The sequence below is a fragment of the Hyla sarda genome, chromosome 6 (genome assembly GCF_029499605.1).
Source record: "Hyla sarda isolate aHylSar1 chromosome 6, aHylSar1.hap1, whole genome shotgun sequence".
NCBI classification, from domain to species: domain Eukaryota; kingdom Metazoa; phylum Chordata; class Amphibia; order Anura; family Hylidae; genus Hyla; species Hyla sarda.
Window position 1 is genome coordinate 218,024,702 of NC_079194.1, and position 26,011 is coordinate 218,050,712.

The following is a 26,011-nucleotide window of genomic DNA, read 5'->3' on the forward strand; positions in this document are numbered from 1 at the left end:
ATGGGATGTACCAAAGCAGTCCCCAATGGTGGGAATTTCAACCACCAATCGGTTCAGAAACCGAACCCACTCGTCCGTAAGGTCTGCGGACGAGACTCCGGGCCAGAGAAAACCGAGGCCCAGAAACTGAGCTCCGGGAAGATCCCTCCGACCAGAGATAGACTAGAACGCCAAAGGAAGGAACTGTCCTATGCAGAGACGCTAAGCTACGTCCATAAAGTGAGACAAGAAAAGGTCGACCAGGAAGCCAGATGGGGTGGAACCATCCCGGAAGGAGGTGGGAAATCAACTCCAAGGAACACAGAACCAGACAGACAGAGGGCTAGCTCAACTGGAAAACAAAAATGGAAAAAAGGGCACAACAAGAGAACCCCCTCCAGAGACAACCGCATCAAGAGAACGTGGCGGAAAAACGCCAGGGAGAGCAGCGTATGCCGGAGCAGAAGGGGAGCACAGAAGGTGGAGACCAGAAAACCACTGGAAAAAAGAAAGACTGAAACAGTCTCTAGAGAGGTCTGGCACATAAGAACAATGACCTAAACATCAGCAGACCCAAAGCCCCTGTCCCAGTGGCCCGCTGCGAGCACCCGGGAGGCAAAATTATCTCGACTGGTAGAATCCGGATGACCGGAACGCCCTCCATCTTGGGAGTACATGGACCCAGAAGGAGGAGACAGAACGGCCAAAAAAAGGAACCGAATGCATTGAAAAGGGGCTCCCCGGAATACCCGAGCGACAGACATGAGAAACTGGAGGTTCTCGAAGCACCTGAAAGACTTGCGCCGGAAGGGTAAGGAAACCCAACGGCCACAAAACTCTCCGGGTGACAAACTTCCATGTTGAGACAAGAAGAAGTGCGGTACAGAGAGACCACCCCACAAATGGAATCACGGAGAAGTCTGGGCAGGATCGCTACACATGCCTGAGACCTCAACCATCACTATGGCCCAAAAATCAGGAGGGTCGACCTAGAAAAGAAGGCATGCCCCAGCATCCCAGGGTAGTGTCCAAGACAAGGAGACTAACCAGTCTTGGATCCCAGCGGTCCAAGCGGACCAGAGCACTGTGAAGCAACGTCCCGTCCGAGTGGGAATGGAGGGGGAACAAAAAGGAACCCAGCTGTGACTCCCAAGTTCTGGGCACAGGAAGGTTACCCCCAGAAGATTGTGGTGTCAGTGCAGCGCAAGTGACACTGTCAAAGGGAAGGATGAACACACTCTCCAAGGAGATTGTGCCGAGGGAGGAGGAGAGCAATGGCAGGACCCAAACAACAGACGGTGGCTAGACCGTCTGTCGCCGATCCATACATGATCGCATAAACTCTACCAACAGAGGAGAGTGCCAAGGCTGCATAAGCAGCAGTAAATAACCAAGAAACAGGAAGAGAGCAAGGCTGCAATAGTGGGCAGTAAGCAAGGCTGCAAAAAAGCTCTGCTGAATGCTTGCAGCAAAAAAACAGGGCCCTACCATATAGTGGGAAGAGAGGGATGGCTCCATCTTGGCAAAAGAAAGCGCTCCGCAAATTGTTCCCCCAGTGGAGGGGAAAACAAGGGGTGGTCGAGATAAAACTCAAGCACTGACCATGTCAAGCTCCCTAATCCCCATACCCCCTGTGGAAGAGGGGATGTCAGGTCCGCCAGGCACTGAAGGAAGAGGGGAATGGTGCCCTACGGCAACTGAACAAAGTACTGGGTAGACGAAGCCCCCAGGAACCCTGCAAGAACATATCGAGGAATGGAGGATCAAATTTGTGTCCCCAGGATCGGAATCTCAGACATTGGTGCAGAGCAAAGACACAATACGTGACTACAAATGCAAGTAAGAAGCACAAGCACACAGCAACCAAAAGTGTTGAGAGGAACCTCCATTGGGGTGAAACCCAGGACAAGATGGGTGCCTATGGAGCCATCCCGGTCGAGTCTAAGGCGACAGAGAAGGCGCCAGACCACCCCGCACAGAAACCCAGGAAGATACCTTGAGGCATAGGGGGATGCTGAACTGATGGCATCACCCCCTCAGGACCCATGCCAGAACAGAGGAGTTCAACCGCCGCAGATCTGTGGAAATCTGCCCGAGGCACATCCCACCGACAGAAGGGAAGGTGGGCTCTACATGTGCAGAGAGTCCATAGCATATGTAGGGACACCAACATGGTTACCTCACAATAGTAGTGGGATACCAAGACAGCAGACAGGAAAAAAAACGCAGACCTAAAAAAATCTGGCAGTATGGAAAACAGGCTCAGCACCCAACGGTGCGACACAACCATGCCCCTAGCTGACCAACGTGGCACTCTTAGAAAGGGGAATAGAGAGTGCTGCAGTTGCTGTGAAAGGCCATGGAACCTGCAGGAGATGCCCTTGCCATCTCCTAATAGTGTCACACACCAGGACTGCAATCGCAGATGGAGAGATGAAGGATGCATGTGGGTCAGGAAACATGCAGACACAGGCTGACTAAGGCTAGGATTCCACTGAGGTATTTGCACAGCGTTTTTTTAGGCTTAAAATCGCCAGAAAAACTGCCAAGGTTTTTCCCTGTATTTTGGCGTTTTTACCTTTGTGTGGAATTTGCCTTTTTTGGCCCCTTTGGCGTTTTTTTTTTTACAAATTTGTTGGGTACCAAAAAGGATGCAGTAGAGATGGAAAAAAATGTAACTAAATAAAATTATTTTTTATAATGAAATGTAATACATTTTTAATAAAGTGTGTGTGTTTTTTTTCTCTCTATTATTTACATTTTTTAGTTAGTACTACTACTCCCAGCATGGAACTACATTTTTATTATTGTCGACTACATTTTTATTGCCCTGCAATAAATGCCTGTTTAAAAATTAATAAAAATGTACTGTATCTTTTTTACCCTACGAAATTTTAATAAAAAAAGGTATCTCCATCACCTTTTTGGATCGCTTAAGTCCAAGAAAGAATAAAACCCCCCGGCAAAAATGCTAAAATTAAAACCAACATGGAGTTTTTCTTGGCATTTTTGGTCTCCCATAGACTTCTATGGATGGAAAACGCAACGATTTCTGTACAAAAAACACCAAACTAGGTTTTGTACGGCATTTTGAAAAAACCAGCCTCTGAGCCCAAAATAGCTGAAAAACGCCAAAAGGATTAAAAAAAACGCCAAATGGATCTGGCATTTTGTAGTTTACTATTAACGTGCAGCACACATCTGAACGCAGCGTTTTTTCGCTGAAAAAACGCCATGCGACAAAATAGAAAATCCTCAGTGGAATTCCAGCCTTACAGGTAAAAAAGGTCCAAGGAACCCACAGTTTACACACTTTGTGGAACTTCACATGAAGCCGGAATTCGGCTGAGGGCACAAAGAAGACATGGTATGGCACCCTGCGATAGGTGAGAACAGTCACTGACTGTATCCCCCGTAACTTCCGAAGGATCGTGCGTCCCTGGCAATGACCCGCTAATGGCGGATCGCATATGCTTCCCTGACAGATTGAGAACCCAGCAGAAAATAGTATGCCGGATGCATACCGTATCTGATTCACGGTAATTTGCCAGGCCCCATATGAGGCGATGGAGGCAGGAAAGCAGACCCCATATAAAGTCCCTAGAAAAGAAGCCTAGCAGATATTAAGCTGATAAAAACAGATATTACAGGCCTGTAATAGCTATTGTATGTCAAGAGGGACCCCACAAGAAGAATTGAAAATTAAGACAATTCAATTAATGACCACAGGAGGGCACCAAGAGCCACCAAATGGCCAGAAAGACTAGAAGCACAATTTTTTTTTTGTGTGTGCGCTATTGTACTAAACATGGCAGGAATGAAGCGTGGGGAGCAATGTGCCCTGCTCTGTGAGTGGCCGCATGAACTATTAAGGGAGAGGGGCTAGGACGCCCACTCCATGCCTGCGGGCAGCCTCAGTAGTGGTGACGGCTCGGAGCAGCGTGCTATAGAAGCGCCTGCTAAGCAGCTGATCACAGCTCAGAGGCCTATAGAGCAGGCCAGCTGGAAGAGCTTCCGCTGGGCTGCGCTTCGGGAAGCCAGTGGTACCGCTCTGTCTATGGAGCGCTGCAGACCTCCACAAAGGTGGAGGGGCGGAGCTAAATGCCGCTCAAGGCGCACAGAATAAAGGCGCAATAGAGCGGCGACTGCTCGGAATAGCGCGCTGTAGAATCGCCTGCAGCAGCCACACGGCTCAGAGGCCAGGAGAGCAGGCCAGCTGGAAGAGCTCCCGCCGGTCTGCGCTTAGGGAGGCCAGCGGTACCGCTCTGTCTATGGAGCGCCGCCGACCTCCGCAAAGGTGGAGGGGCTGAGCTAGAATAAAGGCACCCGCCACCACCCGTATTGCACGCGCACCTGGAGAGGAGGAGCTGCCTGGCCTCCCGGTTCGCGCACTGGCTGAGGGGGGAGAAGGGCGGAGCCATGTGGCACCATAACCCCCTGAACTCCCGCTGGCTGGATACCCCCCCCCCACCCCCCGCAGTGGGGGGAATGAAAGATAAGACAGCAGGCGGAGAGGAGGAACAGCAAGGCTGTTCAGAGGTGAGCTGGGAAGGAAAGCTGCTGCAAAGGGCCAGCGGCTGTCCGCCAGGACCTAGTATGCAGAACACATGACATCTTGCACAGGGGGACATGGAAAGCATTGCGGATCACACTTTACTGTAGAGTGTCCGTTGCATATGCAGGGTCACCCCTTGGTTAACTCACATAGGTAGTGGAGAACCTGTACTCTAGCCACTTATGCGGCAGACTCAGGTGGAGGAACGGTGATGGAGGAAGCAGGATATTTGCCTCAGACTGGTTTCCTGGCACCACAAAAAGCGGCAGTACGTCCTTTCATTAGGGAAAACCACAGCACACTACCAAGCCAAATCCCCCAGCCAATCAACTGTTCAAATAGCACAAAACACGCATAGATGGGAGATATACTGTGAGAGACTCCCTTAGTGTGACCAAATATAGTGGGAAGACACAGACAAATAGGTCTAAGACAGTGTTTCCCAACCAGTGTGCCTCCAGTTGTGGCAAAACTACAACTCCCAGCATGCTGGGAGTTGTAGTTTTGCCACATCTGGAGGCACCCTGGTTGGGAAACACTGGTCTGAGACATTGTCTTTGGACGCCTGCATGTAAAAGGGGTGGGGCGGGGGTTAGGGGTGGTGCACATGCTATGTGCGACAACGGGACTATGAATTAATTATTGGTGTGCTTTAACAAAACAAACTGCCATGTTGGGTCAATGCATAGGGCAACAGAAGGATAGAAGCAAGCTTCTAAATCTAACCCTGTTCCTCAAGAAAAAATAATTCCCTTGACCTTAGTTAAAAGGCCAAGATGCGAAAAAGTCCAGGAAGGTGACAATGGGCATAGTAACCCACTGAGGAGCATGGGACAAGCATTGTAAAAGGAAATTTTTTCCACCACTAGAGGGTGCCCAAATGCAGCTCCAGCATAGAGCTGCAATTTATGGAGAAGCCACAGAAGGGCACCCAAGGACTTTTTTTATTTATTTTTTTCAATACAGGGCAGGAAGTGAGGCAACCGCAAGCTGGAAGAAGTAAGCGGCCTATTTAAGGCCCAAAGCCGGGGGGTAAAAGTAACAGCGTGGTGAGGCACCATTCCCGCCATGTAGTACAGCAGCTGTTGCCGCAATCACCGGGCGGGAGAGGGGCTGAGTCGGCCCCCTGATGAGAGGCTGCATCCGTGGCCTGAGGCTGTAGCTTCCACTCAAAAAGGAATCCAGGTGGGTGAAGCCTCCAGAGGCAGGGCTCGCTGCAATGAACCGATATGCGGCTGCAGAACCGCATGGCCATGAAAACCACCCATGCACAGCTCAGGATAAGGGGGAAGCAAGGAAAGACCCGGAAAGGGGGAACAATGTCCCCCCTGGTGCATTTGGCGGAGACGCCCGCCACAGGATCCCTTCAGACGCCTGCGCCCCGGATTAAGTACCAGGGAAGGGGAGCCTAGGGGAGGCCCATGTGGGACCAAATGTGCCCCTCAGACAGGATACAAGGGGTCAAAAGCCGCGGTCCCAGTTCAAACCCCTACCACCCCCAGCTCACCCGAGTAGGAAGCCTTAGGGAACAGGGGCGGAAACCTACCCCAGGGGAGAAGGGACCAATACCTAACTACAGATATACTCACCCTGAAGTCTTCAGCCATCTAATGGCCACACTGCATCAAACCTGGCATAGGAGCAAGGCAAGTGGGGGACCCGGGGTACAACCGCTGAGGCGCGGTGGCGATAAGGAGACAACGACATAGATAGTTTAGCGCTGTGCCCCTTTTTCACATGTGGGTAGACCAGGGGAGGCTTAGGAGCCATGGATAGTATCCCTGTCTCCCTGAACCTATGACCAGACCTGTGTCTGCCTCCTGCTAAAACTATGCTAAAACTGGTTAGCTTAGTGCTAGTGGGCGGGTATATCTTGCCAGGGAGGAGCTGACTTTTTGTTTCCTTAGTGTCAGCCTCCTAGTGGCAAAGCCTATACCCATGGTCTGTTGTGTCCCCCCAAAGAGAAGACTGCGAAAGTAGAAGTTTCTGAATTGGGATCAATTAGCCACTTACCTTAACTGATGTCATGTGACTCGAAAGGGGGAGGGGGGGCTGTCAGTTATCAGAACATACACTGCATCAAATTAGGCTGCATGGCTTTCTCAGAAGGAAGCCTCTTCTAGATGATACAAAAGACAGCCTGTTAACAGTTTGCTGAAGACAAACAGAGTGAGGATGTGAGGAAGGACGTGACTGCAACCAAGTCCTGTGATCCAATGAGACCAAAAGAAACCTATTTGGTTCAGATGGTTACCCCTTAAAATGTTTGAAATATAAGGCAATACTTACAAGTTAAACGTAGATTTGTGAGGTGATGCATTTTAACAACAGTTACAAAAATAACCTGGTATACCAGATTACTAGTATGTTCATGTTATTATAATACACCATTTGTTTCCATTGTTTCTACTTCCGCACCTGTCAGAGTTGCTTTGCACACTTATCGAATAATATTAAGAGAATCCACACTTATCTACAAAGGAAAAGCGGCTTCTACTATTTATGCCAAATAACATGGAAGTAAATTACGTCATACTCACTAAAGTTATGTTTTAGTTGTTTGCATAATTTATTTGATAAAAATATTGCAAAAATAAACAGTTAAAATAAAATGTGCATTCATAACTAGGGTATGGTATAACATCTACAGCTAATCTTTTGAGTCATCAAAATTTTTGTTGTTATGAAGTCTCTTCTTAACCTGCTCTCCACCTTGTTGACCTGTTAGATTAACACTTTCATCCACAGTTCCCCTTTTTCTCTTCCGAATAAGATCACTTTCTTGCTCACCAAGCTTTCCTTCTGGAAGCCCTAATGTTCGAAGACATACAATGGCTGCAGCCTGTTCTGCTAACTTCTTTGACTTGTCCCTGGGAAAAGGAGGAAACATCAAATGTTTTCATGATCAGTGAGTATGACCTATTGTTTACATTTTTTATACAAATATATTTATTTACAATTTTTGGTAAAGATTTTTAAAAATTTTCCATCTCATCTGTATTTAAAAAAATATACTGAATCTTTTTGGTATGGGAGTTGTTCTACTAAGCCAATTGGGATACTGTTTAAAACATGGGGCAAAAAGCATTGTTTCGGATAGTGTTTCTGACTAGTCATGATTTCAGATTTTTCTTGCATATCTTTGTTTTCTTGTATTTTGTGATATTCTTAATAAACATAGAATTACAAAGAAAATGTATCCTAAAATCTTATTTTTTCCACTGGTCACTAAAAACACTGAAGCTTCCTGCTATGTAAAGATTGCTTCTCAGCAGTCATAAAACAAAAAACATCAAAAGGTATGTAACCCCTTAAGGACTAAGCCCATTTTGACCTTAAAAGGGTACTCTGCTGCACACAATTTATCCCTTATTCAAAAAGATAGGGGATCATATATTAGATTGCGGGGATCCCGCCGCTGGGGACCCCCGTGATCTCCTGGCCGGGCAGCTTCCGCATTCGTGAAGTCACGCCATGCCCCCCCTCCATTCATGTCTATGGGACGGGGCGTGGTGGCTAGTACAGAGCAGTCACGTCTCCTCCCATAGACTTGAATGGAGGGGGGGCATGGCGGCCTGCATCACCAGTCATCGGGCACAAAGCGGTGTTCGCTCTGTGACCCAAATGACAGGGGTGCCTGGCCGGAGATCACAGCGGGACCCTTGCGATCTAACACTTTATCCTTTGGATAGGGGATCAGATGTATAAAGCAGAGTACAGAACCAGGACAATTTTCATTTTTGCGTTTTTGTTTTTTCCTCCTCTCCTTTTATAATCCTAGGAGACTCTCTCCTAGGACTGTATCCACATTTTCCAGCCTGAAAGGATTAGGATTTTTTAAATAGAAGTAATTTACAAATCTGTAAAATTTTCTGGCAGCAGTTAATCTGAGTACCCCTTTAAATAGTTCATAAGGTAGAACGAAGGAATAAACGTTCATCAAGTTCACCCTGTATTCCTACTCTGTCCCTACTGTGTTGATCCAGAGGAAGGCAAAAAAACTGGGGGTTGTTGATTTTCTATGTTTGGGTGTAAAAAAGAAACCTATCTTTTAGACATAGAGGATGTTCCCTTGTAATAGATAAAGCAAAAAACACTACATCAGTTTCTGCACTAAGAGGCCCTCGTCTTAAGGGTACGTTGACATGTATGCAGATTTGATGCGCAGGATTTTCTGCTGCAGATTTCAATGTAAACTGAATGACTGAGCACAGCTTCTAATCAGCAGTTGCATATCCTACGCATGTGTGAATGTACCCTAAAAAGATTAAAAAAATAAAAAAAAGATGAGGAAGTGACAAGTGAGCAGACTTTCTACTACAAGATCCAGAAACAAGAGGACACAGGTAAGAATACTGGGAGAGATTTATCAAAACGTGTGTAAAGAGTGGTGCAGTTGCCATAACAACCAATCAGATTGCGTCTTTAACTTTTCAGATGCCATTCTTAAAAACGAAAGAAGTGATCTGTATATTGGTAGGCAATTGTTTTTGCATCACAATATAAATTGTTACATTTTTACATTAGGAGAAAGAAAAAAATAAAATATACATATCCGACAGTAAATATACAGTGGTCCCTCAATTTACAATATTTTCTACTTGCAATGGTCTTTTTAGGACCATTGTTACTTGAAACCAAACTCAACATACAATGACAGACAGACAGTCCAGATCTGTGAAACATGTCAATGGCTGGAAGAACTGACCAATCAGAATGGGCATTCACTGGTAAAAAAAAAAAACTGTATTACTGAAGTGCATGCACTGACTGGCTGTCTGGTAGTGCCCCCTACAGTACAGGGATGTATTACATGTTCTGTACTACTCTTTACCTGTGTCAAGGTTATCTGCTCCTTTGGACACCAAGTTATGGCGGCTCCATTTTAGTTTTTCGGGACACTGTGTACTGTACAGGACCCTGAAGAAGTTCCTGTCCTCTACATAGACAGTGATTTACGGCTTACTTTTATATGTAAGGACTTGCTTTATCTGTATTAGTTATTTACTTATTTTTCTTTTTTTGGATGAAATTTTGGGGGCTTCAGAACTTAGATAGTAATGATCTTAACATTTAACATACAGTCGCCATCCTGGAACCAATATTTATATTATATATATATATATATATATATATATATATATATATATATATATATTTATATATATACATACACACACACACACATATATTTATTTATATACACACACAGTATATAATATATATATATATATATATATATATATATATATATATATAAATAGATGGAAACAATAAAATATAATATAATATATATATATATATACACACACACACACACACACACACACACACACACACTATAATATATATTTAGCCTTCAAAATAAGTTCACATTGTTCATAGTTTGTGAACATAATATGGGTACACTGAATATAAAGTTTATCTCTTTGATTTCTAAAATTAGTATTAATGTATTAATGTATTTTTTTTTTACTATGTTTCTTTTCTGTTATTTGTAAAAAAAATAAACAAATAAATAAATAAAAGGTTAGAAAAGGGTTTACAAATAAATACATATTCCAAACTCACCACAGAGTCGAACAATATTTCTTTTCATTCACAGTGACCACAGAGTGGAAAAATTTATCCAGTGATCTCTGAACCTAAAGAAACAAATGTACTTATAATTTACATATTAAATATATAATTTACATAACTATTCCTACAGTCAAATAATAGTTGAACTTAAAGCAATTTCATTTCTGTTTAGATAGTTCTATCCTACTAAATCTATGACAAATCAGCAGGTACAAAAATGTAGAATGTTTTAATTTTAATGCAAAGGCATCCATAAAGCACCAAACTAGGGGAGGTTGTGTGTCATAATGGTGTATAGGGTGCTATATGCCCTGCCCAGTGAATTTGTCAGTGGGATGGTGGCTAATCCATCTGGGAAGGCAACACACACACTTATTTAAAAGAAATCTGTCAGCAGCATTACCTGCACTAACCTGTTTATACAAGGCTAAATGCTGATGCTGAATCTAATGCAGGTTTTTTATTTTTTTTAATTATTATTCTGTTGTGGAATTCCCAAGAAAAATAGATAATTCCAAGTATGCAGATGTTCCCAGCCCCTTGGTGCACCATTCTGCCTTTCTGGTTGACCCCCGTAATCAGTCCACTTCATAGATATTCATCTTCTGCTCTCCAGCACGGCGCCATTAAGTGCACGTCACAATGTTCAGCCCCGGACTACGAGCAAACATGTGCCGCTACTCCATTTGTGTTGGAGAACAGAAGATAAATATTTATGAAGGGCCAGGATTACAGGGACAAGCAGGGTGGGTAGAATGGTGCACTAAGGGGCGGGGAACGCCCCCTTATACAGCAAGATGAGCATTTGCACACTGGATCTATCTATATTTCTCAGGAAAGGGGCAACAGAATTAAAGTGTACCTGTCGTTTGCAAAAACCTTTTATATCATGTAGATAATAGCACTATCTATATAAAGTGCCCAGCAGGACTCTGTGGAGGCTCCTAACTTGTCAATCATCCTGTGTAAGCCGGGAGTATGTCATAAAGCCTCCCTGCACAGAGCCCTGCCGGTCCTCACTGCCCAGAGCCCTGCCGGTCCTCACTGCCCAGAGCCCTGCCGGTCCTCACTGCCCAGAGCCCTGCCGGTCCTCACTGCCCAGAGCCCTGCCGGTCCTCACTGCCCAGAGCCCTGCCGGTCCTCACTGCCCAGAGCCCTGCCGGTCCTCACTGCCCAGAGCCCTGCCGGTCCTCACTGCCCAGAGCCCTGACGGTCCTCACTGCCCAGAGCCCTGACGGTCCTCACTGCCCAGAGCCCTGACGGTCCTCACTGCACAGAGCCCTGCTACTGCGGGCGCTTATGCAAGTTGTGAAAATGGCTTGCTGAAATTCAGGGGAAGAAGGGGAGCTTTGATGGAGGGAAAATGCTTTGATGACTGGGGAAAAAGAGTGGAAAGCACAACTTGGGAGAAAGGGTACACTTTAACAATCATTAAAGGGGTAATTTGGAATATAAAACTTTACTCCAATTGAATTAAAGCTTTTTAATAGTTCTCAACATAATCCTTCATCGCTTACTGGCCCAGAATATATGAAATGTATAGCTAACTGTCTAGGCTTACAGCCTGTAGTTCAGCTTTAGCTTTCCAGTCGCACATGTTTAGGTGCAGCACCAAGAGTTATTGGAGGAAGAGCTATTTCTCTTTGAAACAGCTAAGGAAGAGACTAAGAACTAAAGTGAGAAGTTCAGCAGTAAGGGAGCGCAGTATGAAATGGACTGGAGTATGGAGACTCCCTCTTCAACAGCTAGGGAAAGAGTGGAATAGAATGTCAGCAGTGCTAGGAACTGTAGCCTTCTGCCCTCATGGGCTGCTGCTTAAAAGCAATGTGTCATTAGAAAATGACCTATTGTTTAAAAACATTATTTTTTTTATTTTTATTTTTTTTAAGAATTGCTGGTGGTGTTTTTTTCAAATTTTCCATTATACTATCCATATTATAAAATAATCCTGAAGAACTGCAATTTCCATTCTCACCACTAAGCCTAAATTTAAGCAGAGTCTTTCTGTTCTGTCTGCGATAAGGAGGAGGCTGCTGGAAAGTAATCTGTACAGCATTACAGTAAAAGCTCCAACCAGTATAGAGAAGACAAAAGATGAAGCTCACAGCTAAGCCTACCCCACTATGTAGAGATTACAGATCATGCTTACAAAGCTACCTCATACAAAGAAATAGGGTCTGGAGATTCATTGTGTCTATGTCCATGGGGCTTGCCATTTGGCATATCGCTAAATGCTGTTAAAAACAGATCAAGCAAGATGGCTACCCTCATAATAATGTAATAAAACATGTTCTGGTATCCAGCACTAATCTGTTTAAAGAACAAACAAAAAAAAATCTCTGGCCCACTCTTGCTGAACTAAAAACAAAAAGGTATTTTGTTATGTTGCGGAAAAAAATATTTTTCCTACACATCATTCTGTACTCCATACCGTATAATGAGAATTTGAAAATAAAAGTTTTAGAAATATTTGCTAATTTATTAAAAAAGAAAAATAAGGTTTTGAATGGACATACCATATTAATCAGCGTATAACACGCATTTTTTAAGCTAAAATTTTTAGCTTAAAGAGTACCTGTCACTAAATAATTTTTTTTGATATAGTGTTCCTTGTTTAACTAGCAGACACTTTCCCTTTCACTTGCTATTAAAATTTTCAACATAAATATGTTGAAAATGTAACATAAAATACAGCCACTAGGTGGCTCTGTTCTGTTCCCTGCAACAATTAATACAGTGAGTTTGGTCTCCTCCCGGCCTGGCAGGAGTCCAAACTGAGGAAGTGCTTCTGGCTGCACTGAGCTTGACTGACAGCTGAACAGAAAGTGAAAGCTCCACCGACTCTCACAGAAAGCTGCACAGACTGAAACCTGCAGGAGAGCCTTACTGCTAGCAACACAGACAAACATGCACAGAGCCTGAGGTCTTCTATTCATCACAGCACTGCAACCATGTGAGGGCGGAAGTGGTCCCCCAGCAGACTTCAGTGGTGTCAAGCCTTCTGGGAAACGCCCACTTTCTCCTGCTGGAAAATTACACTATGTGAGCAAGAAGGAAGGTATGATACAGAGCTTTTTAAAGCTCTGACATTTTTTTTTATGGGCTGGAGGGGTGTTAGGAGTAGTTGGGGAACACAGCCTGAGTTAGTTTAGAACAGTTTATTTGGTGACAGATACTTTTTAAAGTCTATCTGCGTGTTATATGCCGATCAACTCTTTCTGTCCCCGCAAAAGCCGGTTCAATGATTTAAAGTGGCCACTTTAAATCATGCAACTGGCTTCTTCGGGGCCAGAGTCACGCTGCCACCCACTGATTCCCTCCCCATCCCCGGCTTCCATATTTACCTGTCCTGGGGCACGCTCCTGCAGGTTACGGCTGCGTCCTGCGCTGTGCGCTGACGAGTGGCACAGCTACAGCGTAGAACGCCACAGGAGCGCACCCCAGGACAGGGATGGTATCAAGGGGTGGTGGCGGGACTCTGGCCCCGCAGAAGCCGCTGAAGTTGCCACAGCGGCTTTTGTGGGGCCAGAGTTTATCGGGGTATACATGCACCTACACGCACCCTCATTTTAACAAGGATATTTGGGTAAATACGGTATGTTTTAGACTGTTTACTATGATACTTAAATTTAGCTTTGGATGTACCATTTCTCTTTATCATCTCTAAGATGTTTCTACACCTTGATTGGAGTCACCTGTGGTAGTTTCAGATGACTGGACAAGATTTTGAAAAAGACAGTCCTGTCTATCGAAGGTCTCACAGCTGACAATGCATATCAAAGCAAAAACAAGCCATGAGGAAGAAAGAACTGCCTGTAGAGCTCAGAGACAGGATTGTGTGGTGGCACAGATCTGGAGAAGGATACAACAAATTTACCACAATAATACTACACATAGGGGGATATTTATCAAAGTTGTCTATGTCCCACATCAATATAGACCAAACTAAAGAGGGTTAGGCTGGTCTATTAGGGGGAGATTTATCAAAACCTGTCCAGAGGAAAAGTTGCTGAGTTGCCCATAGCAACCAATCAGATCACCTCTTTCACTTTTAAAAAGATCTCTGCAAAATGAAAGAATTGATCTGATTGGTTGCTATGGGCAACTCAGCAACTTTTCCTCTGTACAGGTTTTGATAAATCTCCCCCATTGTGCGCTTAATTTATCAAAAGGCGTACGACTCTTGATAAATTCTGTGCACAGACTTTGGGATCTATGCTTTAGACTGTATTTAAACCCGCTCCAGCATGGTCTGACATTTCGGCGTACTTTCAGCCAATGCGACTTTTCGCTGAAAAGTCGCTTTTGATATGTTCCGCACCAAAGCATTTTTCTGTCTAAAATAGACTAGAATGCATCATGTTCTAAAAATCCTCTAAAGCAAAAGTCTCAGAAAAGTCGCACATATTTAGACTGCGACTTTCTTTGCGACAAATTTAGACAGGAAAAACCAGTCTAAATCCTTTGATAAATATTCCCTATAATTTTTAAATGGAAAAAGTTTGGAACAATTAGGACTCTTCCCAGAGCTGGCCACCCCACTAATCTAAGTAAGGGGAGAAGGGCCTAGCTAAGAGAAATGGCCAAGAATCCAACGATCACTCTGGCGGAGCCCCAAATTTTTAAGTGTGCAGATGGGAGATACTTCCAGAAAGCCAATCATCGCTTCAGCACTCCACCAATCTGGGCTTTATGGCAGCGCAGCCAGAAAAATGCCTCTTCTTAGTAAAAAAGACACATGTAAGCCCACCTGGCTATTGCATAAAACGCACTTAAAAGGACTTTCAGACTGAGAAACAAGATTCACTGGTCTGATGAAATCAAGATTTAAGTTTTTTGCCTCAATTTTCAGCATCATGTCTGGGGGAAAACAGGCCCTGCTCATTACCTGCCCAATACCATCCCTACAGTCAAGCATGGTGGTGGCAGCATCGTGCCGTGGGGGGTGTTTGTCAGCAGCTGGGACAAGGAGACTGGTTAAAAAGGAAAAACTGAGTGGAGTGCAGAGACATTAAATAAAAACCTGATCAAGAGGGCTCTGGACCTCAGACTGCTAAAGTTTCACCTTCTAAGAAGACAATGACCCTAAGCACACAGCCAAGACAACACAGGAGCAGCTACTGGACAACAGTGTGAATGTTTTGAAGTGCCCAGAGCCCTGATTGAACACAATCAAATCTCTGGAGAGATCTAAAAAAAAAGAATGGCTTCCACAGACTGTCCCCATTCAACCTGACAGAGCTTGAGATGATCTGCAGAGAAGAATGAGAGAAAGTCCCCAAAAGCAGGTGTGCAAACCTTGTGGCTTCATATCCAAGTAAACTGAAAACTGTTATCACTATCAAAGGGGCTTCAACTAAGTACTGAGTAAAGGGTCTGAATACCTGTAATATTTTAGTTTTTCCTTTCAATAAATAAGCAAAAATGTCTAATATTCTGCGCAGAATAATGGGGCAAACTTTACTTATTTTAGCATATAACAAAGTCTGCAACATAACAAAATTTATGAAAAATTGTATAAACATTTTCTTTATTTCTACATCCTGAACATACATTGCATTGTGTTACACTGCTGCTCTGTGATTTCTCTTCATCAAAACCCCATTAGGGTCCATTCACACGTACAGTAATCTATGCATATTTGATGCACAGAATTAGAAGCTGCAGATTTTATGCTGCAGCTTTTAATGTAGAATTAAATGACAGAACACAGCTTCAAATCTTTCACCTCAAATATGTGCAGAATACTGTAGACTCTTCAAAGGAGAAATTCTATTCTGACTGTACAACAGGACCTCCCAAGACTCATAAGGCCAGACTTTTCTGACTCTCGCTTGAGGCTTCCTCAGACATATTATATGTTATTGTTGTCACTACAAGTTGGATATGTACCTTCTTTGATTTATGACAGCATATCACTATTTTGAAACAGGGAAGATTATGAAAAAGATGCATATTCTTCAAAGCAAAAAAATAATTATAAAAAATAAAAAAAAGAATGAATGAAATAAATACAAATATAATTGCAATTGCAGCTCTATAACAGACAGTTAAGCAGAATAATTTAAGTAGATCTAATGAAGCTGCTAAATTTTAAGCCCTGTCAAAAGTTGTATAAGCTTACTGTATGGTAAACTGGTTGAGGCAATGCTTCCTTCCTGCACCATTCCAAGAGAAACATTTTAGGCGTAATCTGAGGAAGGTAGTCTTTTCTACAGAGGAGAAAGGAAGCCAAAATTAGCAACAACAACGAGAAAGCATAAATATAGTGCTAAACTCTAAACGTTTAGGCATTTAAAGGGGAAGGGACAGTCAGTTCTCCCGCCATAAACCCAATACACTGGGTTATAGTGCGGGTGAACAGAAGTAAAAACATGGGGTCACTTACTGAAATTGGTGCAGCAGTTTAAAAGGCTCCCTGCCTCCATTGCGTGCAGAAGAGCTTTAGCAATACAGCAACGGAGAGCTATAACTGCTTAATGGATGGACCAATTTAGTTTAGTAGAATCTTGTCCTTAATGTAATTTTTGAGTTTGCCCATCCTCAGAACTCCATTTCTCATTATAGGATACTCACAGCCTCCAAGTGGAAACTTGGCTACATCTTTTGTAGACCCAGTATTAATCTGCCTCATCACTTGTGGTGACTTGGGGCGAACCTGAAAATCTATACTAGCCCAGGGAGGGGATAAAAAGCCTGCCTTTCATCCATAAAAATCCAGGCTTGATAAAAGGACATACCAAATTCCCTAGCAAGCCAAGTCGTGCCAAGGATTTAAAGGGGTACTCCGGTGAAAACCTTTTTTCTTTTAAATCAACTGGCTCCGGAAAGTTAAGCAGATTTGTAAATTACTTCTATTAAAAAATCTTAATCCTTCTTGTACTTATTATATGCTGAATACTACAGAGGAAATTCTTTTCTTTTTGGAATGCTCTTTGATGACATCACGAGCACAGTGCTCTCTGCTGACGTTATAATAATAATAATAATAATAATAATAAGTCTTTATTTATTTATTGTTGTCCTTAGTGGGATTTGAACCCAAGGCCCCAGCACTGCAAGGCAGCAGTGCTAACTACTAAGCCACCATGCTGCCCTTAGCATACATCTGCTATGCACGGTTGCTAAAATGGACAGAGATGTCAGCAGAGAGCACTGTGCTCGTGATGTCATCAGTGTTCCAAAAAGAAAGGAATTTCCTCTGTAGTATTCAGCAGCTAATAAGTACTGGAAGGATTAAGATTTTTTAATAGAAGTAATTTACAAATATGTAAGCAATGAAGAAACATGAAAACGGAGCAACTCACCACACTGACCCAGGTGTTCTATGCAAGTGGTTCTTTATTCCAAAGCTTCAACCATGGAAGACAGGCAGGGGAGAGTGAGAGCGGGACGCGGGGGTATCCACTCGGTGACGGGACCGTTTGGCGCCTAAACGCTTCGTCAGACCGGGATAGTGAGATCACAGGAAGGGGAGTGCTTTAAAACAGGTAAGTTCTGATGACGCCGCAGGTAAACTGCAGGTCATTGGTTCTTTACTTAGATACAAAAATATATGATAAAACACATTATACAAACATTAAAAGCAGCTTCCTATTTTACGAATCATGAGTGCTATAACTAATTATTATAAGAGTGCACCATATTCTTGTTTCTCATTAAGTCCTAGCGGACCGGTGGCATCCGTCCGGATGATCCACCTGGCTTCACTTCTTAGGAGTTGTTGGTGCCTGTTCACACCTCTAGGGGCGTTTTCTACCCGTTCTATTCCGGCAAATTTAATTTCATCTGGGTCATTGTTATGATGTGAGCGCATGTGGGCGATAAGACTGGGTGCCCCAACTCCAGTGATTAGTGATTTCAGGTGTTCCCTCACTCTGTGATAGAGCGGCCGAATAGTCTTTCTCAAGTAATATCGTCCACATGTGCACATTCGGCAATAAACCACGTTATTCGTCTTGCAGCTAAAAAAAAATTCAACTTAATATCATGCCCACCTAGCTTAATTCTATTACCTTTAAAATTATTTTTACATTGCTTGCAGGAACCGCAAGCAAAGTTTCCTATAGGGCGAGAATCTGTTAACCAGTTAGTATTGGATTTTTTAAACTTTTTCTTTTTGTTATAGAAATCTTGAATAGTTATGTTTCTTCTATGTGTTATTATGGGATTCGGTTCCGTCAAGGATTGAGGTCCTCATCCTGCTGTAACATAAACCAATGTTTACGAATTGATTGTTTTATTATTTCGTTCATATTAGTATTTTTAAAGGTGAAAGTAAACCTGTCATTGCCTGTATTATTTTTTCGTGATTTTAATAGGGAATGTCTTGGGATTTTGTCCACGGTCCTTCTAGCATCTTCAAGTACCTTATCAGGGTATCTCCTCTTTTTCATCCTATCTTGCAGGGCGTCTGCTTGTACCTTGTATTTATCGGGGTCATTATTAATTCTTTTCAGTCTCTCCGTCAGTTTCTTACTACCTCAGATAAATCCCCAGCCTTTATAGAGTTTGTCACGGAATCCACTTCATTCATTTTAAATAATAACTGTTTCCAACATGGCGAACAGTGGTTCAAACAAAGGCTTGGAACAGCCATGGGTACGCCCATCTCTTGTTCCTTTGCGAATATTTATCTTGCCCTGTTGGAAGCCAAGTATGTATTTACCACCAGTAACCCCTATGTAAAGAATATTAAACTTGCGTTACGTTGACGATATTTTCGTGGTGTGGGATGGAACAGAGGCACAGTTTGATGCATTCGTACATCATCTTAATCATGAAAATGACAAATATGACTTTCACCTATACTTTTGGTAACAAGTCTCTTGAATTTCTGGATGTGCAAATAGACATTATCGACGATTGTATCGTCACATCCGGATTTAGAAAATCCACGTCCAGAAATTCAATATTGCACTATGCCTCTTCCCATCCCACACGAACAAAAAATGGGATCCGTAAAAGTCAGTTTATAAGACTGAAAAGAATTAATAATGACCCTGATAAATACAAGGTACAAGCAGACGCCCTGCAAGATAGGCTGAAAAAGAGGAGATACCTTGATAAGGTACTTGAAGATGCTAGAAGGACCGTGGACAAAATCTCAAGACATTCCCTATTAAAATCACGAAAAAATAATACAGGCAATGACAGGTTTACTTTCACCTTTAAAAATACTAATATGAACGAAATAATAAAGCAATCGATTCGTAAACATTGGTTTATGTTACAGCAGGATGAGGACCTCAAATCCTTGACAGAACTGAATCCCATAATAACAAATAGAAGAAACATAACTATTCAAGATTTCTATAACAAAAAGAAAAAGTTTTAAAAATCCAATACTAACTGGTTAACAGATTCTCGCCCTATAGGAAACTTTGCTTGCGGTTCCTGCAAGCAATGTAAAAATAATCTTAAAGGTAATAGAATTAAGCTAGGTGGGCATGATATTAAGTTGAACATTTTTTTTTACCTGCAAGACAAATTACGTGGTTTATTGCCTGGTGTGCACATGTGGACGATATTACATGGGAAAGAGAGTGAGGGAACACCTGAAATCACTAATCACTGGAGTTGGGGCACCCCGTCTTATCGCCCACATGCGCTCACATCATAACATTAACCCCGATGAAATTAAATTTGCTGGAATAGAACGGGTAGAAAACGCCCCTAGAGGTGTGAACAGGCACCAACAACTCCTAAGAAGTGAAGCCAGGTGGATCATGCGGACGGATGCCACCGGTCCGCTAAGACTTAATGAGAAACAAGAATATGGTGCATATGGTGCACTCTTGTAATAATTAGTTACATAGTACTCATGATTCGTATGATAGGAAGCTGCTTTTAATGTTTGTATAATATGTTTTATCATATATTTTTGTATCTAAGTAAAGAACCAATGACCTGCAGTTTACCTGCGGCGTCATCAGAACTTACCTGTTTTAAAGCACTCCCCTTCCTGTGATCTCACTATCCCGGTCTGATGAAGCGCTTAGGCGCCAAACGGTCCCGTCACTGAGTGGATACCCCCGCGTCCCGCTCTCACTCTCCCCTGCCTGTCTTCCATGGTTGAAGCTTTGGAATAAAAAAACACTTGAATAGAACACCTGGGTCAGTGTGGTGAGTTGCTCCGTTTTCATGTTTCTTCATTGCTTACACTTTGTATGGACTTGCCTTACACATTGAGCACCACTGAAGTCCCTCCAGCTGTTGCAAGGGAAGACACAGATAGAAATAGTAGGCTGCTGTATCCGGATAGATTGTTTTATCCTTGTGCAAGTATTAGGTGGTGCCGAGTCCCTCTTTACACTATTAATTTACAAATGCGTTTAACTTTCTGGCACCAGTTGATTTAAAATAAAAAAGGTTTTCACCGGAGTACCCCTTTAAACTATTTCCTGGATTCCTCACCCAGGTTTCCCTGAATGGGATATGCACTTTCTGAAACCTGGTATCCACATACGATCAGACCCTTGGGGCAATATATTGATCCCTGACGACCCTTCCTGTCACTATTTCACACCATGTTAAGTGCGAGGAAGCCCATTTCACGTCCAACTGATTACAGGAGATGGGCTCTATTAAAAGTTTATGGAGACCACCTCCTGCACTAAATGCTGAGCCGGGAAGTCTTACATCAGGTTAAATGGGTACTCCACTGCTCAGCGTTTAGAACAAACTGTTCCGAACTCTGGAGCTGGCGCCAGGAGCTCGTTATGTCATAGCCCCACCCCCTCAAGACATCACGCCCTGCCCCCTCAATGCAAGTCTATGGTAGGGGGGGCATGAGGGGGCGGGGCTATGGCATCACGAGCTCCCGACTCCTGCGTTTGGAACAGTTTGCTCCAAACGCTGAGCATCAGAGTACCCTTTTAAGTGCGTGGCAGTGAACTTCACTCCTCCACTGTGTGTTGTTCGACTGATTAAAGCAGAGGAGCTCTGTAAAAAGTTTATAGAGCCCATTTCCCTCATAGAGGACAGAGCCAGAAAGTGAGGCGTGCTTCCCTCACCTATAGCTAACAATCAGATGGGTCCCAGCAATGTGACCTCTACTAGTCTTAACTTTTGTCATGTCTCTGCAACATGTCAAAAGTTAATTTAAATGACAGTAACCCTTTAAACAGGGATCAGCCACACTAGCAGTCAAAACCCATTGACAACACTGTAACTATAGACACGGGGCCGATCTATTGAACAAATTATTAGTATTCCATACATCTGAATGGGGTTATTCCATACATCTGAATGGGGTTATCCCATACATCTGAATGGGGTTATATGTGCATACATGAATTAGAAGGCCTCTGTAACAAATCTTCCACATGTGAACATTTCCCTAACACTTGTTCAAACAGACCTAAAACTCCCAAGTAAGAGAAGCTCTTCAAGGAACTATCAATATTGTTAAACAAATTGTTGTGTTCATAGGAAATAACTTTAGGAAAGATACCCAAAAACATATACAGTTAATGCAAGGCATTTACATTTTGAGGCATAATATTAATTACATTATTATTGTTTTAATTATTGACCTAGATAAATTTACTTCCTACCTTTCAAACCTTACAGGCATTTGAACCGTGTCACGATTTTCTTCATTGTCATCTGTTTCCAGAGTGTCTTGAACATTGATATTTAGAGATGCTTTACTGGCTTCTTGAGACATTTGGCAGCTCTCGTAAAACGAAGTCATTTCAAATACTTCACTAAGCAAGAAGAACAAGTAATTGTTGGAAAATTCTTTAGTAGTCACTAAACCACCAGGTAATACAACATGGCAAAACTACACGGCAGAAATCAGTAGACATACACTAAGCTATGTTAACATGATGTTTTAGTTCCTTTAACTTCAAATCCCATAAAGGCATGTTCACAAGTAGCATAAACGCTTTGTTGACTTCACAGCTTGTAATCAGCAAGTTTTAGTTTTCACTTTATTCCTTTTTCAATTATTGGTCACAGCATAAATTATATAGCATAAAATCCTCACCATCAAATTCACAGCATTGGGTGCAGATTTTATGCATAGAAAGTCACTGACTAGGTGTTGCTGATTTTACCTTTTGACTGTGTAAAATTCACAAAGTATAGGCTATGTGTGAACATACTTTTGTTAAAGGTTTTTTTCTTTACCTGTTAATGACCCATGCCATGCCAGACCAGACAGAATATCAACAGTAGGGTTGGGGGGTTGGCCAGGTAATAATGACCACAACATAATGTGTTCATTTATCCTTTATTTAAAGGGTACCTCTCATCAAATAAACTTTTGATATATTTTAGATTAATGAATGTTGAATAACTTTCCAATAGCATGTTAATAAAAAATATGCTTCTTTCTATTGTATTTTTCCCCGATCAGTCCTGTCAGCAAGCATTTCTGACTCATGCTGGAGTCCTAAACACTCAGAGCTGCCAGCCAGCTTTGTTCACAGCCAAACAGGCTGTGAACAAAGCAGGCTGGCAGCTCTGAGTGTTCTCCTTTGTGAACAAAGCAGACTGGCAGCTCATAGTGTTTAGGACTCCAGCATGAGTCTGAAATGCTTGCTGCCAGGACTGGTAGGGAGACCCCTAGTGGTCATTTCTTCAAAGTGGAAAATTAAATAGAAAGAAGCATATTTTTTAATAAGATGCAATTGTAAAGTTATTCTGCATACATTAATCTATAATATATCAAAAGTTTTTTTGATGAGAGGTACCCTTTAACCCCTTAAGGACTCAGCCCATTTTGGCCTTAAGGACTCAGACAATTTAATTTTTACGTTTTCATTTTTTCCTCCTCGCCTTCTAAAAATCATAACTCTTTTATATTTTCATCCACAGACTAGTATGAGGGCTTGTTTTTTGCGCGACCAGTTGTCCTTTGTAATGACATCACTCATTATATCATAAAATGTATGGCACAACCAAAAAACACTATTTTTGTGGGGAAATTAAAACGAAAAACGCAATTTTGCTAATTTTGGAAGGTTTTGTTTTCACGCCGTACAATTTATGGTAAAAATGACGTGTGTTCTTTATTCTGAGGGTCAATACGATTAAAATGATACCCATTATTATATACTTTTAAATTATTGTTGCGCTTAAAAAAAATCACAAACTTTTTAACCAAATTACCGTATATACTCGAGTATAAGCCGAGTTTTTCAGCACGATTTTTCGTGCTGAAAACACCCCCCTCGGCTTATACTCGAGTGAACTCCCCCACCCGCAGTGGTCTTCAACCTGCGGACTTCCAGAGGTTTCAAAACTACAACTCCCAGCAAGCCAGGGCAGCCATCGGCTGTCCGGGCTTGCTGGGAGTTGTAGTTTTGAAACCTCCGGAGGTCCGCAGGTTGAAGACCACTGCGGCCTTCAACATCATCCAGCCCCCTCTCACCCCCTTTAGTTCTGAGTACTCACCTCCGCTCGGCGCTGGTCCGGTCCTGCAGGGCTGTCCGGTGAGGAGGTGGTCCGGTGGCATAGTGGTTCCGGGCTGCTATCTTCACCGGGGAGGCCTCTTCTAAGCGCTTCGGGCCCGGCCTCAGAATAGTCACGTTGCCTTGACAACGACGCAGATGCGTCGTTGTCAAGGCAATGGCTCTATTCCGGGCCGGAAGCGCGGAGAAGAGGCGCCCCCGGTGAAGATAGCAGCCCGGACCACCTCCTCACCGGACCACCTCCTTACCGGACAGCCCTGCAGGACCGGACCAGCGCCGAGCGGAGGTGAGTACTCAGAACTAAAGGGGGTGAGAGGGGGCTGGATGATGTTGAAGGCCGCAGTGGTCTTCAACCTGCGGACCTCCGGAGGTTTCAAAACTACAACTCCCAGCAAGCCCGGACAGCCGATGGCTGCCCGGGCTTGCTGGGAGTTGTAGTTTTGAAACCTCTGGAGGTCCGCATGTTGAAGGCCGCAGTGGTCTTCAACCTGCGGACCTCCGGAGGTTTCAAAACTACAACTCCCAGCAAGCCCGGACAGCCGATGGCTGCCCGGGCTTGCTGGGAGTTGTAGTTTTGAAACCTCTGGAGGTCCGCATGTTGAAGGCCGCAGTGGTCTTCAACCTGCGGACCTCCGGAGGTTTCAAAACTACAACTCCCAGCAAGCCCGGACAGCCGATGGCTGCCCGGGCTTGCTGGGAGTTGTAGTTTTGAAACCTCTGGAGGTCCGCAGGTTGAAGACCACTGAGGGCGAATGATGAGAAGAGGATGATGAAGGGGGGGGGGGGGGGGTGTGGGGATGATGAAGGGGGGTGGGGATGATGAAGGGGGGGGGGTGTGGGATGATTACAAGGGGATGATGAAGGGGGGATGTGTGGGATGATAAGGGGATGTGTGGGATGATGACAAGGGGATGATGAAGGGGGGATGTGTGGGATGATAAGGGGATGTGTGGGATGATGACAAGGGGATGATGAAGGGGGGATGTGTGGGATGATGACAAGGGGATGATGAAGGGGGGATGTGTGGGATAAGGGGATGTGTGGGATGATGACAAGGGGATGATGAAGGGGGGATGTGTGGGATGATGACAAGGGGATGATGAAGGGGGGATGTGTGGGATGATGACAAGGGGATGTGTGGGATGATTACAAGGGGATGATGAAGGGGGGATGTGTGGGATGATGACAAGGGGATGATGAGGATGTTAATGACGGGTCTGGATGATGACAGGGGGGGATGAGGTATTTCCCACCCTAGGCTTATACTCGAGTCAATAACTTTTCCTGGGATTTTGGGTTGAAATTAGGGGTCTCGGCTTATACTCGGGTCGGCTTATACTCGAGTATATACGGTAGTACGTTTATAATCCCTTTATTTTGATGACCTCTAACTTTTTTATTTTTCCGTATAAGTGGCGGTATGGGGGCTCATTTTTTGCGCCATGATCTGTACTTTTTTTTTATACCACATTTGCATATAAAAAACTTTTAATACATTTTTTATAATTTTTTTTTAATAAAATGTATTAAAAAGTAGGCATTTTGGACTTTTTTTATTTTTTTTCGTTCACGCCGTTCACCGTATGGGATCATTAACATTTTATTTTAATAGTTCGGACATTTACGCACGCGGCGATACCAAATATGTCTATAAAAAATGTTTTTTACGCTTTTTGGGGGTAAAATAGGAAAAAACGGACGTTTTACTTTTTTATTGGGGGAGGGGATTTTTCACTTTTTTTTTACTTTTACTTTTACATTTTTTTTTACACTTGAATAGTCCCCATAGGGGACTATTCATAGCAATACCATGATTGCTAATACTGATCTGTTCTATGTATAGGACATAGAACAGATCAGTATTATCGGTCATCTCCTGCTCTGGTCTGCTCGATCACAGACCAGAGCAGGAGACGCCGGGAGCCGCACGGAGGAAGGTGAGGGGACCTCCGTGCGGCGTTATGAATGATCGGATCCCCGCAGCAGCGCTGCGGGCGATCCGATCGTTCATTTTAATCGCGAACTGCCGCAGATGCCGGGATCTGTATTGATCCCGGCACCTGAGGGGTTAATGGCGGACGCCCGCGAGATCGCGGGCGTCGGCCATTGCCGGCGGGTCCCTGGCTGCGATCAGCAGCTGGGATCAGCCGCGCATGACATGGGCATCGCTCCGATGCCCGCGGTTATGCTTAGGACGTAAATGTACGTCCTGGTGCGTTAAGTACCACCTCACCAGGACGTACATTTACGTCCTGCGTCCTTAAGGGGTTAAGTGTACGTGTCAATAAAAAAATACTTTTGACATGTCCTAGGGGTATGTAAAAAAAAGTTTATCGGTTGGGGTGTGAACACTCTACTGATCAATAGTACGTGAGAGGAGACAAGCGTGCCGGCACACGCTTCTCTCCCTTCTCTGTGTATGAGGACAGAATGACCCCCATTCATTTTTCACAAAACCTGCATGGGTTTGTTA

At 43.6% G+C, this 26,011-nt stretch overlaps 1 protein-coding gene across 3 annotated transcripts in view; it reads right to left on the reverse strand.

The window, feature by feature from the left end:
* Positions 1–7,060: 7,060 nt before the first annotated feature.
* DUS2 (dihydrouridine synthase 2) overlaps positions 7,061–26,011 on the reverse strand; it is a 90,457-nt gene continuing 71,506 nt past the window's right edge. For all 3 annotated transcript variants that reach the window (XM_056526438.1, XM_056526437.1, XM_056526439.1), the window contains exons 13-16: positions 21,673–21,825; positions 16,239–16,326; positions 10,106–10,179; positions 7,061–7,404 (exon numbers count right to left, since the gene is read on the reverse strand). In XM_056526438.1, the coding sequence (XP_056382413.1) occupies positions 7,185–7,404; positions 10,106–10,179; positions 16,239–16,326; positions 21,673–21,825 (535 nt within the window). In that variant the 3' untranslated portion in view covers positions 7,061–7,184. The remainder of the gene's footprint in view (positions 7,405–10,105; positions 10,180–16,238; positions 16,327–21,672; positions 21,826–26,011) is intronic.